The 14,397-nt window shown below is 29.6% G+C and overlaps 4 protein-coding genes and 2 pseudogenes across 5 annotated transcripts in view; 3 read left to right on the top strand and 3 right to left on the bottom strand.

Annotated features, from left to right (window-relative positions):
• The window catches only part of LOC145194821 (sodium/mannose cotransporter SLC5A10-like), a 297,350-nt gene that overhangs the window by 170,726 nt on the left and 112,227 nt on the right, over nt 1-14,397 (top strand). The window lies entirely within an intron of this gene.
• On the bottom strand, nt 286-1,318 carry LOC149880270 (uncharacterized). Its single transcript, XM_090070292.1, has 3 exons — nt 1,137-1,318; nt 951-1,096; nt 286-824 (listed from the first exon to the last, which is right to left on the bottom strand). Exons 1-3 carry the CDS (start codon nt 1,316-1,318, stop codon nt 436-438), a joined length of 717 nt encoding a protein of 238 aa, XP_089926418.1. The 3' UTR covers nt 286-435.
• Nucleotides 1,814-6,617, bottom strand: LOC149880268 (uncharacterized; annotated as a pseudogene). Its single transcript, XR_016446122.1, has 3 exons — nt 6,516-6,617; nt 2,999-3,050; nt 1,814-2,823 (listed from the first exon to the last, which is right to left on the bottom strand). The product of XR_016446122.1 is annotated as an uncharacterized LOC149880268 (transcript).
• LOC149880269 (uncharacterized) lies at nt 3,415-5,332 on the bottom strand (annotated as a pseudogene).
• On the top strand, nt 7,387-8,362 carry LOC149880267 (uncharacterized). Its single transcript, XM_090070289.1, has one exon. It carries the CDS (start codon nt 7,387-7,389, stop codon nt 8,353-8,355), a length of 969 nt encoding a protein of 322 aa, XP_089926415.1. The 3' UTR covers nt 8,356-8,362.
• Nucleotides 8,968-12,000, top strand: LOC149880266 (uncharacterized). The gene is made up of 8 exons (XM_090070288.1): nt 8,968-9,044; nt 9,168-9,393; nt 9,562-9,638; nt 9,746-9,942; nt 10,133-10,462; nt 10,623-10,781; nt 11,195-11,387; nt 11,577-12,000. The coding sequence occupies exons 2-8, from the start codon at nt 9,233-9,235 to the stop codon at nt 11,924-11,926; spliced, it is 1,467 nt and encodes a 488-aa protein (XP_089926414.1). The 5' UTR covers nt 8,968-9,044; nt 9,168-9,232; the 3' UTR covers nt 11,927-12,000.

Genomic DNA, 14,397 nt, shown 5'->3' with positions numbered 1-14,397 from the left:
AAGAAAGAGAAGTAATTAAAATAAGCAGTATTGAACACTGCAAGAAGCGTAAGAGAATATTATTTGTATTATATAAAAGTTATGATAAGAGTGCTACCATTACACATTAATAGAACATTTGTTGAGTTTTATTATATTATAGAATATACTGAGGACGGCGATTTTAAGTTTAGCCCTTTTAGATTAAACCTTGCCCATTCCTAACCAAACTATCCCTAAACCTTGCCCTTACCTAACCCCGCATTGGCATTTTTAAAAGAGATATTACATAATAAAATGTATAAAGTTTCTTCCACATCATCATAATATAAAAATATAAAATACAAACCACATAAGTGAAATATAAAAAATATGAAAAATATAAAATACAAACTATATAAGCGAATTACTTCCATTCTGAGTTACATTAAATATCAAGTTTTAAAGTAAGTTTAATCATATCTTCTCTTTAAGTAGCATTGAGTAACGTAAGTTTCTTGAGCTCATGTTACATCTTTCTTTTCGATGAATAAAGTTAGCAACACTGAATGAGGATTCTGGCCCTACCGAACCAGCAGGCGAAGTACAAACCACTCTTGCTTTAGATGCTAACATTGGAATATCTTTTTCATATTTGTACCAAAATTCATCAACCTTCCAATTTTTTTGTTTTAAAGCGTAATTGAAAAAAGACAACTCTTCTTTGATATTTCGCTTTGATTGTGTTTTTTCTATGCATAGATTGACACCGCACAATGTTGAAAGTTTAGCGAATCCATTTTTGTGGTTCACAGACTGTTCAGGTGAATCTTGAAGTTCGAATCGAACATCTGAATCTGTCTCTTCTAAAAATGAAAATGAGTAATAATATTTGTCAATATGCAAATCTTTTTACAAAAGTACTTTAAAAAATTATTTACATAAGTTTAAATACATTTAAATTTAAAAACAAATAATATTTTATAACTAACCACTTCTCGGCTGATTTTGGTCATTTTGCAAACAAGTGTTTACAAACGTTGACTTTCGAGGATATTTTCGGAGCATTGTATTCGAAAATGTTTTCAACAGTTTACTTTCTGCTTCCTGATATTCTTTTTCTGTAAGACACTCGTTAATTCTCGTTAGTTCTCGTTAGTTCTCGTTAGTTCTCGTTAGTTCTCGGATATAAGAAACATGCCAGCAAAGTTTGTAACTTTTGTTTTGGAGATATCTTTTCAATAAAGTATATCTTCATAAACCTGAGAAGACTGCTTCGTAACATGTTTTCTTTCTCGACCAAAGAAGACGGTTGCGATAAAAAAGATTTAGAAGAAGATTCATTTTCAAGAAAGTTCATTAACGCATTTTGGACAAATTTGGCCGACGAAAGTGTTAGAAAATTTCTAGTAGAGAGAAGTTTAGTTGCTTCAAAGAATGGCGCAAGATTATAGTGTAAAATTTCCAGGAAGTTCCAATCTTCTGATAACAGATTTAGTTTCTTGAGTTTACTAACTTGTTTTTCTGTTAACCCATTGATTATACCAGGATCTATAGTAATTTTATTGTAAACATTTTTAGCTTTCATTATCTTACAAATCATTAAAAAAGTTGAGTTCCAACGTACATGAAAATCTGAAGATAAGTTATTTATTTTTTAGCCCCACTTTCTTAAACTCATCAAAAAAAAATGATTGCAATATTGAAGACCTTTTAACAAGAGCTAAAGTTTTTCTTAGCCTAAATAAAATGATGGATGAAAAGTTAAATAACTGATTAACAATTTCATCTGTAGATGCTCATCTGTAGATGCTCATCTGTATTTCATCTGTAGATGCTGTATTTCATCTGTATTTCATCTGTATTTCATCTGTAGATGCTCATCATCTGAGCTCACGTTTTCCGTTTCATAAGTACACGCATTTTCTACTTGATTGTTTACATCGTGCATTTCAAGTTGTTCGTCCGACGGTATATTTTCATTAGACTCGATATCGCTTTCATTGTAGTTATTGTAATAAATAAGATCCTCGTCGATATTTGATGCGCCATCTAATAAGCTCTATGATGGTTTGGCCCACAACTTTATTCCATGATTTAAAACGAGATTTAAGTTATGACAAACGCATAAAAGCCGTAAAGCTATAGATCCCATCGCCTTTTTAATGTCTTCAGCGTTGTCTGTTATTATTGAAATAACTTTAGTATCAATTTCAAGTTTAGTAATTTCTTTTTGCACGAATGCTTTAAGTCTACTACTTAAATGTCTTCCGTAAAATCTACGAAAGCAAACTATATTTGATTTGTATTTAAATTTCTTTGTTAAATAATTCGCTGTTATGCAAAGCCAATAGGATCCAACCCTATTTTTCCACAAATCGGTTGCTAGAGCAATATGGGTAACTGACTTAAGTTTAGCTCTAAGATCGTTCTTGTATTGATAGTATTGCTTTCTCAATCGCTTTGCTATTGTCTTTCGATGAGGCGGTTTGTAAAGTGGGGCAAGAATGTTTAGAAGGCGTTGCATACCAGGTTTATGAAAATCGTTAAAAGGACGGCCATCTTGAATAATGCAATTTATTACGGCTTCATCTATTTCATCTTTGTTCTGCATCCCAACTAATTTATCTTGAACGAGTAATTTTTTTTGAGAATCGTAAAGGTACTCAGATTTTTTATGAACATGGAAAATATGTTTTCGCAGATTTGGTTCAGGCCCACACACAAGGTTTCCGTTCTCCGGGCACATCAAACAAACATACTTACTTGTGTTTGCAATAAATGAAAATAGGGTCTTAATAGGCAATACTTTTATTTTACGGACTGATTTTATAACTTGATCATCGTCGGTATCAGAGTTCGAACCTACAACACAAACAATAGTTTATAAAAACATATTTCAAGTATCAACGCAAATTAAAGACTGATACAAATACATGACTGTACAGCAAGTATTTATTCTGGGTCATTTACTTTTTTTGACCTTTCTGTTTTCATTCGCAAGTTCATCTTAATATTTAAATAAAATTTACAAACATACCTAAATATGTAATATTGTCACCAGATAGACGTCTTGCTTTAACAGTTGGCGTCAGAGGATCCAAAATCGAGAAAAACCGGAGTCGTGAAAAATCGATAAAAAACTCCGTCGGAGTCGAGAAAAAATCGGAGCTTCGATAAAACTTTGTTATAAATTAAAAAATTAAACTATCTAGTTGATAATTAAACATTGTTCTTATATTCAATTTTTTTATTTTTATATATTTCGATTTATAATTTATAATAAATTTTTAAAAAAATTATGTTTTTATATTCCTTAGTACTTAAATATTTTTCTTATCGCAATCTTTTAACGAACAAGTTTTATCTAATAAATGGCTTTCTAACCAGCATCGGTTAGGAAGAAGGCGTGAACTTTCAGTTAAATGCCCTTCCGCGGTTTTCTGTAATAAAGACTTCTTGGGGTACCTATAGTAAAAACTAAAAAAATAATATTAAAAAAGTATTTATTCTGAAGATCTTTTAAAATAATATTTTAAAAAGATGAAAACATTTATCATTTCATCAGAAAGTGAACTACGAAACTTTGTGACAAATCTGGAAGACGAGGAGAAAACTCTTTCTGCTTCCGAGGAAGTTGCTTGAATTCTGTGGATGGCTAGTTCAAATTTCAAAACTGCTTCTGATTTCACACCAGTTACTTCGTATTCTTTTAACTGATCGGTGAAGGTCTTGACTTTTTTTGGCTTTTTAGCTGTTGATTGATTTTGATATAAAACTTCTTGAATTTCGACAAAAAAAGATGTCGATTGTGATGATTCTTCTTGTTTGCTTTTAGCGCGATCATCTGATTTTGTTTGGAGACTATTTTCTTTTGTTGCAAATAGTTGATCAAATAATTTTGCAGCATAAACTTGAATATCTTTTTTGGAAGCGTAAAAAAATGTGTGGTTTTTATTTTTAAAAAAATCGGGATTGCGCAAATAACGACTTAATGATACCAACATAATGTTTTTACGATTTTCGTATCTGGAGATTAACGCCTCTGCAAAATTAGAACTGATGTCAGTTTCTACAACCTTCAATTTCCTTACTAACGTTTCCATAATGATGTCACACTCCAAAATTGTTGTATTTGGTTTTTCCAATCGAACTGCAGCGTCAGCAATGACTTCCAATAAGTCAGACAGCGATTTTAAGAAATCCAAGTCAATATCATCTAACATGTTTTTTTTACAGCTTCTAAGCAGTCCAATAATCTTTTGATCATCTGAAAAACACTGTTCCATCTAGTGCAGTTGTCGAGCAATAGTCCTTTGTCATGCGAAGATCCGTAAACTTTGTGTATTATTCTTTTAAGAACTTCATATCGAAACGATGAATATTTTAAAAACTTAATTAGTATTTGAAGTTTCTGTAGACTTTTGTCGATATTTTCTTCATATTCAATCTCATTCTCCGAATAGTCAATAAGAAACTCTCCTTCAGTCTCTCCATCAGTTTCTGTTTCTGTTTCAATATCCGATTCAGTTTCTTTGTTCACAATTTCGCGACAACCTTTTTTAGCGTATAGCAAATCACAAACACTCAAATGAATTGAATTATTCTGGCAGATTTGATGTGGAAACTTAAACATGGTACCCAATTTCACCATCCAGCTACAGCCATCCGTAGTTTTACCTGCAACATCTTCATCATCTATACCGAATTCTTTAAAATTTTGCATTATTAAAATGTTTAATGTTTCGGCAGAACTAGGAGACGGCAATTTCACCATTCCTAAACAAAATGTTCGGTCGTGATGAACATTTAAATTGTAGTATCATCTACCTCTATTGCTACACCATTCGTCACCTGTTAGTCCAAATTTTTCTCCTTTTGCTTTCAATGCAGCCAATTCAGCGATCATTAAACTTTTGGCTTCAGCATGAAACATCTTAATTTTTTCTGAAATTGTGGACGCTGACTTGGGCAAATTATGCCCATAATTTTCAAAAAGCATTCTTTGTGTTTCAGATTGAGTTATGGACCTAATCGAGTATCCATCAAGAGCTGTCAACTTGGCAAGAAGATAGTTTAACGATATCTTAGTCAAAACTGGTCTGGAACTGGATGGTTTTAAATCTATTTTCTCGCAACTTTTGATGTGACCAATTAGGCCGTTTGTGCTGCTTCCTGGACAAGCGATTCTTTTATGGCATTTTTTGCAATCTCTGTATTTCTTATCATTTACTACAACTTTATCAAAGTATTTCCACGCTTCCGAAACCATTTTTCTCTATAAAAGAATATTAGACTTAAGGTGGAGAAAATTGTTTTGATCATACGATATACGACATTATTGTAAAAAAAAAGTATTATATGTTTAAAACTTACCTCGTTATTTTAAGACCAGTTTTTGTATATATTTGTGGGGATTTGTTTTGACTTTCCCTGAGACACTAAAGAGTCACTGTTTTCTTTATGAACTTGATAATATTTTTTCCCATCTGACTGCGAATCATACATTTTACAAACTAAACTCCCCTTATATCCAGTTTTACAAACGCGTCATTTTAACACATTTAATACATTAAGAGCGTACATGCTTAACAACTACGTACATTAACCCTTTCCTGCCTTACAGTACTTAGAAGTACCACCACCATTTTCGTCTAATAACTTAACACAAAGTTCCTGACGGTACTTTTAAGCCTAGGTCTTGGAAATAGTACTTCTAGGTAAAATAAAAATCTTAAAATAATCTGAGCGTTTCCTTTTAACTACCTTATTATAATGATAAAGTTAGAAAGCGGAAATTTTCAAAAATCACTTCCCCGGCAGGAAAGGGTTAAGAACCTGCACACATTAGCACCGACATACATTAAAACCCACACGCATACATTAACATCTACACACACGCTAATTGCATCTTGAAGACGTGATTCACGACATATTGTAAATAATGATCTTGACATTTTTTTGTTAAGGTAAACTATTAAATAGTTAAAATACATTAACTAACATCACACACGCATCATATTTTAAAAGTAACTGTTTACAATATCTTTGCTTAAAAATTAAAAAATTCTTGCTTTTTGACAAAAAAAGATATTTTATTATGCATTACATTTTATTATACCGCAACTGATTTTTGTGGATTTAAAAACTTCTATTATTAAAAAGATACTATTATAATCAAAAGAGTTTCTGAAATAGTACAATGGAAAAGTAAGAGTATGTTCTATTATATGGTTTGGAATAGAATAAGCTTTTTTTTTGAGGTTTTTTCCACCATCACCACCTGTCCACTGTGCATTACTAATTGCTTTGCGATGTAAATTTGTGTTGATATTGAACAAAGAGAACACTTATATTTTGAAAACAACATGAACTATTGTAAAAGCAGCGTAGAAATAAAATAAGAATTAAATTATTTTACGAGTAAAAATTGATATTTTCTAAAAACCTCGTCGAAGTTCCGTCGAGGTTTCTCGATTTCTCTCGAACTCCGAAACTCCGAAAAACCGAGAAAAATCCGACGAGACGGAGTTCCGAATGGATCCATTGGTTGGCGTGTTTGTTTCAGATAAAGACAAACATTTCTGGCGATGTATGTTGATAAAGTTTTGCGTTCCAAATAAAGGTCTTTTAGATAATTTTCTTTTTTTGTCATACATAAAAACCTTATACGCAATTTACTTTTTCATAAAGGCTTACTTACTTGAGTAAGTAAAAAAAAAGTAAGTAAAAGCCATCCCTATTGTAAACTTTCAAAAAAAAACTTAAATTTACTTTTATAAGTAATTTACTTTTCTAAAACAAATTTTTATTTTGTAAAGAAAGGTGAATTTACTTTCAAATGTAATTTATATGTAAGTAGATTATATAAAAAAGTAATTTAGTTTTACATTTAAAAGTTAATTACTTTTTTAAAACTGCATTACATAATATAATTTTACCTCAAAATGAAACTTACTTTTACGTTTAAAAAGAATTTATTTAAAAAAAAATTATATTACAGTAATTGTAAAAAAAAAAAGCATTTTAAAATACATTATAAAAAAGTTACATGCTATCCACGGTGGTTTAATTTTAAGCATTTGCGGCTATTTATGATGCGCATGCGCTACTTTAAAAACAACAACAACATCGAAATTTTGATTTTTTTTTGCAATGGTCTTTTACCGTAACCTAATAAAAAAGGTCATATCATTGCTTTGAAGATGTATATACCAAATATAAATTTATAAACTGATAAAATGTGTGGCCAAGGAAAACATATTTTATTTGAAATACTCAAATTTATTAATTTTTATGTGATAAAATACGCAGGAAAGTCAGAAATTATTTTATGGTCATCCTTATATCAGAGTCGGGTTACTTTTTTAAGTTTAAAAATTTTGTACATCAAATCTTATATTTTAGCAATAAAAAAAACACGTTAAAATGACTGAGTCTCATGAAACCAAACTAAAAAAATTATGCAGAATATGTGGAGAAAGTCTAGATAATGATAGTGTTCTTTTAACAAAACATATTTTTAGAATAGAGTTTTGTTTTTTTATCCGAATCGATAAGGACCACCCAAATATGCATCCTCAAAAAATATGTTATAGATGCTTTTCAATATTAAGAAATATTGAAAAAGGTTTAAACACTGAACTAAAATTAAGATCTTGGCCTGAAAATTGCAATGCAATTGAATGTGTTTGCTTTAAAGCCAATAAAGGAAGAAAAATAAAGAAAAAGATAAGTGGAAGACCTTTAAGTATTAGTTATAGTGAAAATATTTGGACTAGACATAAAATAAATAACATACAATCTAAACTTTTACCTCAAGCAAAATTTAATCTTAAACTGCAAGATATTAACTGCATCTTAAACCCTCATGTGCATCTTTGTGTGTGTATTATTTGCAATGACATTATGCATAAACCGATTATTATAAAAAACTGTCTTCATTCATTCTGCTCACCATGTCTATTACCACTTATCATTGGCAAACTAATATCAAAAACAAAATGCCCTAAAGGTTCCTTTTCAATTCCAAGCGATGGGTTAATTTCATCAACCAAAGTAATTGAAATGATAGAAAATTTGCAAGAAGTATGCAAGCAAGGTTGTGGTAGATTGTTTAAAGTCACACAACTGTCAGAACGAAAAAATCATCAAAAAACTTGTCAGAAAACTCCGATATCAAATTCAACAACATTATCAATATCATTGTCATCAACTTCACAAATAAACTTTTCAGATATATTTGCATTGGATTCAACAAGTATTATACCAAGAATTGTTGAAGATGCTGCTCTGCATGTAATAAAACAAAAAATGTCTCCAACAACATCCAATGTAATTGAATTTCCGATAGATGGACCAAGGGTAAGACTATCTTTACAAAAACAGAGACTGTAAAATTACTATAACAAAACAAAAATGCTTTTAATTTTATAATAGGAAACTATAGTATGATTTTTTGAACATTTTAACTAAATTACACAACATTTTAGCCCTTATGCTTTACATCAACACCAATAGCCTACAAAGAAAGTTCAGATGTATATTTACGCACAATTCGCAGACGACTATTACAGCTAAAACATAATATGAGCAAAACATGTGGAGAAAGCATCAGTTCTACAATCAAGCAAACTGCTACTCTTTTGAAATCTTTTATTGAAAATGAAAAAGAATATATTCTAAGCAAATCAAATATTTCAAAAGCCAGAATATCTGCTGAAGAGATGATCAGTTTAAAAGCAAACATGAACAGTACTTATGTCAACATGAAAATATTATCTAGGTACACAAGATTGCAATTATTATATGGAAATCTTGAAAAGATAAATTCAATACTTTTAATAGTTATTGATAATAAAAAAACACATTATTTTAGGTGGTTGAAAAACAACAATGTAATATGTGCTTCTAATGCAAAACAAAGAAATGTGGCTAAGAAATGGTCATGTGATGATCTTATCGTTAAAAACGCTCCATTTATGGTTGAAAAAAAAGATTCAAAAGGTTCTTATGAAATCAAGGAATTGCCATGTGCATATATCGAAAATCTACAAGGACATATAATAAATGTACTAGATAGATAGGTACAAACAAATCTTTTTTAAAAAATACTTTAACATACTACAATTAAATTACTTAAAAATACTACAATAAATTAAATGCAATAATATAAAAACAAAAACTAATTTTTCTTGTTTTAATTTTAGCAACAACCTCTTATTATACAACAAGATTAAAGACAATGAAATCCATATAAAAATAAGAGGTGACTATGGAGGTGATTCATTCAAAATGTTTTTATCAAGTAGCGAATGCCAAAACTAATACAACAATATTTAATATATTTGAGGCAAAGGATTATAGCACAAATTTGAAAATTTCATTGGCAAAATTTACATCAGAAATTGATTTGTTGCAAAAAATGATTTGGAAGTAAGAACATATTACAAAAGATAATTCAATTATTCAAAAACATCCAACCAATATTTGACATAAACAAAATAATCAACTATTCATTTCTTATCACAATTGTCAGGATTATGATAGATTACAGTTTCTTTTTAAAGAAATGTATAATAATTTAATTCTGTTCAATTTTAGAGAAAAACAGATTCGCGTATTTGTATTCGGTGATTATGAATTCTTGTGTGCAATTTATGGAATAACTGGTGCAACTGGTGAGTACATATTTAATACAGATTTCTTTAAAAAACCTCATCTGGGCTAGATAAATGCAACATGATTTATTTTGTTTTCTTAACACAAACTTGTTCAATTACTTTAGGTAGACACTCATGCCTGTTTTGCAACATCACAAGTCAAGGAATGTCAAATCCAATTAATGATAACATTGAAATGCGATCACTTAAGACACTGGACTTATCTCTAGCAAAATTTAACAATCATGGTGCAGATCCCAAGTTTGCCAAGTTATGTGACAATGTTATTGACCAACGGTTGTTCAATGTGCCACTTGACCAGGTGCTTTGCTTTTATTCATTATTCACATTATTTTGATTTTATTTATTAGGCATTATTTGAAAATTCACATGAATAATCGTAAACAATGTAATACAATATTGTTTACAATTTATATAGTTATTGGTGGGCTAAATATAAATGGTGGTGTATGCAATTGTAAATGATAATATAAACTCTCTTGTACTATTAGATAGGAGTTCCTGCTTTACATATCTCACTTGGTATATACTTAAAGTTTTTCAACATGTTAGAAGACTCTTATCACACAATTGACATAAAAATTGCAGGTCGAATGGCAGTAACCAACCGAACGCTTGACTGTGAGGAATTTAATGCATATATAGAGCACCAGCACCAAATAAATCAACTTCAAATAAGTATTCAAGAACTTGAAGATAAAACTCGTGTTATAACAGAAGCACTTGAAATGCAAATACTTTTTAACCCTGAAAACGAAGAAAAAATTAAATTAGTATTTGAACCTCACCTGATGCACTTTGGTAAGAAAAAGAAAGAACAGGTAACTACTTTAAATTTTATTATTTACTAAATATATTTAATTTAGATTGGTAATTAAACCTGAAATAATACAGTTGAGAATCTTATACATTTGAATATCTAAGTTTTGTTTTATTGATTACATTTTTTTGAATTTATCTTAAGAACATATTTAATCATAGATCTCAGAACTGAAAATACTCCTTGAAGCAAATCATATAAAGAAATCATTTGGGCCACTTGTAAACAAACTTGATAACGTATTTAACTCATTAGGAGTACAAAGACAAGCATATCACGGGAAAAGTTTTGTTGGTAATCATGTTAATAAAATGTTAAAGGTAAAATAATATCTAATATATATTTCCTAAATTTATAAAATCTACTCTTTACTAAAAAGTTTTTAGTTTAATTTAGTAAATTTAAATTTACGTAAACTTTGTTTTTAGTAAAAACAAAGTTTACGTAAATTTAAATTTACAATACAATATAAATATATGTCTATGTGTGTGTGTGTGTGTGTGTGTGTGTGTGTGTGTGTGTGTGTGTGTGTGTGTGTGTGTGTGTGTGTGTGTGTTGTGTGTGTGTGTGTGTGTGTGTGTGTGTGTGTGTGTGTGTGTGTGTGTGTGTGTGTGTGTGTGTGTAAGTGGAATAGATGGCTAATACTAAAATTATTAGACATAACTAGATACATAATTAACAACAGTTACTACATATAATACATATTTCACAATTATTTTATATATTAAATTAGGAGAAAAGTATCCTTGAACTTTCCAACTCCATACCAAACCTTGTAGTTGAACTTGGGTTTAATGACACTGATATACACAGAGAAACTGTTGAAATTTGTAAAAACTTTGAGGTACTCTTCTCTAAATTTGGAATATGTCACAAGCTTATTAACTTCTGCAATCAGTTCAATGAAGATAACAAACAGGACCTTGGTATGTCATATGTTATAATTTGGCAAGACACAATTAATAGAGAAAATCGTTTTTGTTATTTGATCTTTATCTTTGTTTTTTTAAACCATTGTGTTATATATATATATATATATATATATATATATATATATATATATATATATATATATATATATATATATATATATATATATATATTATTGGTTACAGAAAATCCAATCAAAGATTTCATGAAGTACTTCCATGAAAACTGGCCAAACGCTTCAATCACACCCAAGCTTCATATGCTGGAATACCATGCATTACCTTTCATTAGAAAATGGGGAGTAGGACTAGGTACTTATGGAGAGCAAGGTGGAGAAAGTATTCATGCTGAAATCAACCGCATGAAGAGTACCTACTGCCATATGAAAGGACTACGTAGATTAAAAAGCATAATGAATGAGCATTTCATAAAAAACAACCCAACTGTAAAAAAATACCAAAAAAAAGCTCAGCCAAGAAAAAGAAAAATTGTAGATACTAAAAATAATCCGATAAAATACTGCAAAATGATTTAAAGAAAATAAATGGCAGTATTAAAGCCTACATAATATTTCTGTCAGTATTTTTAACCTTTCAAATAAAAAGAAAACTTACCAATCTTTAAAAGCATTATACTATCACAAAAAAAAGTAACCGGTTTTCAATTTTTGCTTTAAATGATTCACAAACTTTTACATTTTCAAAAAAAAATCAAGATAGTCACTAAAAAATTTAAATATTTAGAATATGGACTATAATGTAAGCACAGGTTAAACTCAGCCTAAAAAACAGCTAAGTTTCACTTTAGTCTCACTTCTATTCTCTTTGTAAAATTATTTAAATGATAGCTTTAATGACACATACCATACCTAAAGTATTGTTTTGATATCATTTCTTATGGACTTTTTAGAAATATCTACAAATAAATCTAATTTGAAGTTTAGGCAATTTTATAAGTTGTTCTCTGTTTACTTGCGAACATTGTTGTTTACCAACATTTGAGCAAAATATAACGCATGCGCATGATAAATGTCCATTACTAAACCACCGTGTATCAAATGTAAATAAAATTTACTTATATAATTAGTTTTCCAAAGTAGACATGTGTTATTTTATAACTAAAATGAAATGGCTATTAAAAGTAAATTACATAAAAATACTTTTGATTACTTAAGCTTACATTTTAAATAAATTTTAGTTACAATTAAAAGTAATCTATACTTAAAAAGTAAGTAAATTTACTTTAGGTCAACATTTTCTCTGAAAGGATTTTGTATGAGAGAGTGAAATGCAGTGAAACAAAACTTGCAGTAAAGCATAGTTAATATAATTTGGGGCAGCAACTGGTCTGAACGGATTTAGACTTTTTTTTCCCTGTGCACCTTTAAAATATCAATAATCGACTCCGATCCATGATTATATTGGCAATTAAAACCATTCCTAGCGCCGGAACAATTTCGCATTTGCTTTGAAACCATTCTTAGACCCTGGTTAAAAAAAAAGTTCAATTCCTGGCCAACATGGAAATATTTTACCAGTCTTAATCTGGAACAGTTATTTTTTGAAAATTTTCAATGTATGGAATTCATACGGTATCAAGAAAAATATCCTCCTGAAAAAACCTCCCAGGAAAAATGGCTAAATAGTTTTTTATATATACTTAGTGTACGCTTTACTGTCATTTTATCAATGTATTAGCTTTTTTCCTGATACCGCTTTTAATGCGTAAATTTTTAAGTTTATTTGTTGCTTTTTTATTTTTGTTTTATCGTCTGATTTTTTAGAATTAGTGCAGCGGAGTGTACATATACATCGACTGATTGTTAGGGAGAACATGCACGAAATAGTACACACAACAACTGACGGTTAGGACTTGGGGGAGGCAATCTGTTAATTTAATCAAAAGTTTTTTTTTTTCTTTTTTTTCTATTTCATTTTTTTTTGGGGGAGGAGGGGGGATTTTTTCCAGGGGAATTTTTTTCAGGGAGATATACTGGTAGGGTCCTCGGGTTTCTTTCTTAAACCAATTTAGAAATAGCCATTAAAACTGGCCAGCATTTTAACTTTCTCGCAACATAAATAAACTTATTGGAGAGAGAACTATTATCATATCGAAAAATGTTAATAGTTCTCTCTCCAAAAAAATCTCCCTTTGCAAACTTTCTTGTTCATTTATAACGGATAGTTTTCCAAAAATATCCCTCAAACATCGTCATTAAAAACCGCTTTAACATTTTTATCATTTTCACAAGTAAAAAGTATTGAAGTTGTTAAATCTGTAACGCCGTTGAACGTTCGTGCTCTTTCCGTAACGGAATTACAATTATAAAGTTGAAGACTTTTTATGTTAAGACATATGTATATATATATATATATATATATATATATATATATATATATATATATATATATATATATATATATATATATATATATATATATGCATAAATTTAATATTTGCTTAAAATTTACAAAAACCAAACACCCGTCACTATTTTAACTAACTTCCAAATTAAAAAAGAAAAGTTAGTTGAGAGGTGAAGGATTGAGCAAAGGATTTAATTTAGTATTTAGAAAATGGCTCGTCGATGTTGTGTAACAAGTTGCAATGGCAATTATAATCCTCAGAATAGAGTTAAAACATTTAGAATTCCAAGAAACATTGAAGAACGAAAACGTTGGATTGCTATAATGCCAAGAGATAATGTTCCTGATACTAATAACACCGTAATATGTGAAAGACATTGGCCAAAAAATCATTCAACTGTTACTGTTTATGGGAAGCTGAGACCTCGTGATGCTCCGTCAGTATTTGATTGCATAAAACCAAGCTTAGTTCCTACTGTACCCATACCACCTAGAAAAACATCAAAAAGTCTTAATAGTGTTCGCTGGCAAGAAGAGGATGAGTTAGCAATATTTAATTCACAAGAAAAAATAGAAAGTCTTAATGTTTCATGTGAAAAGTTAAAAACTAATGAATTTAATTTTGCTATTATTAATTATT

This window comes from Hydra viridissima, unplaced genomic scaffold (assembly GCF_058129835.1).
Source record: "Hydra viridissima isolate aposymbiotic clone 2 unplaced genomic scaffold, HvirCarnegie_v1 scaffold_13, whole genome shotgun sequence".
Lineage (NCBI taxonomy): Eukaryota > Metazoa > Cnidaria > Hydrozoa > Anthoathecata > Hydridae > Hydra > Hydra viridissima.
This window is presented reverse-complemented; position numbering and strand designations above follow the sequence as displayed.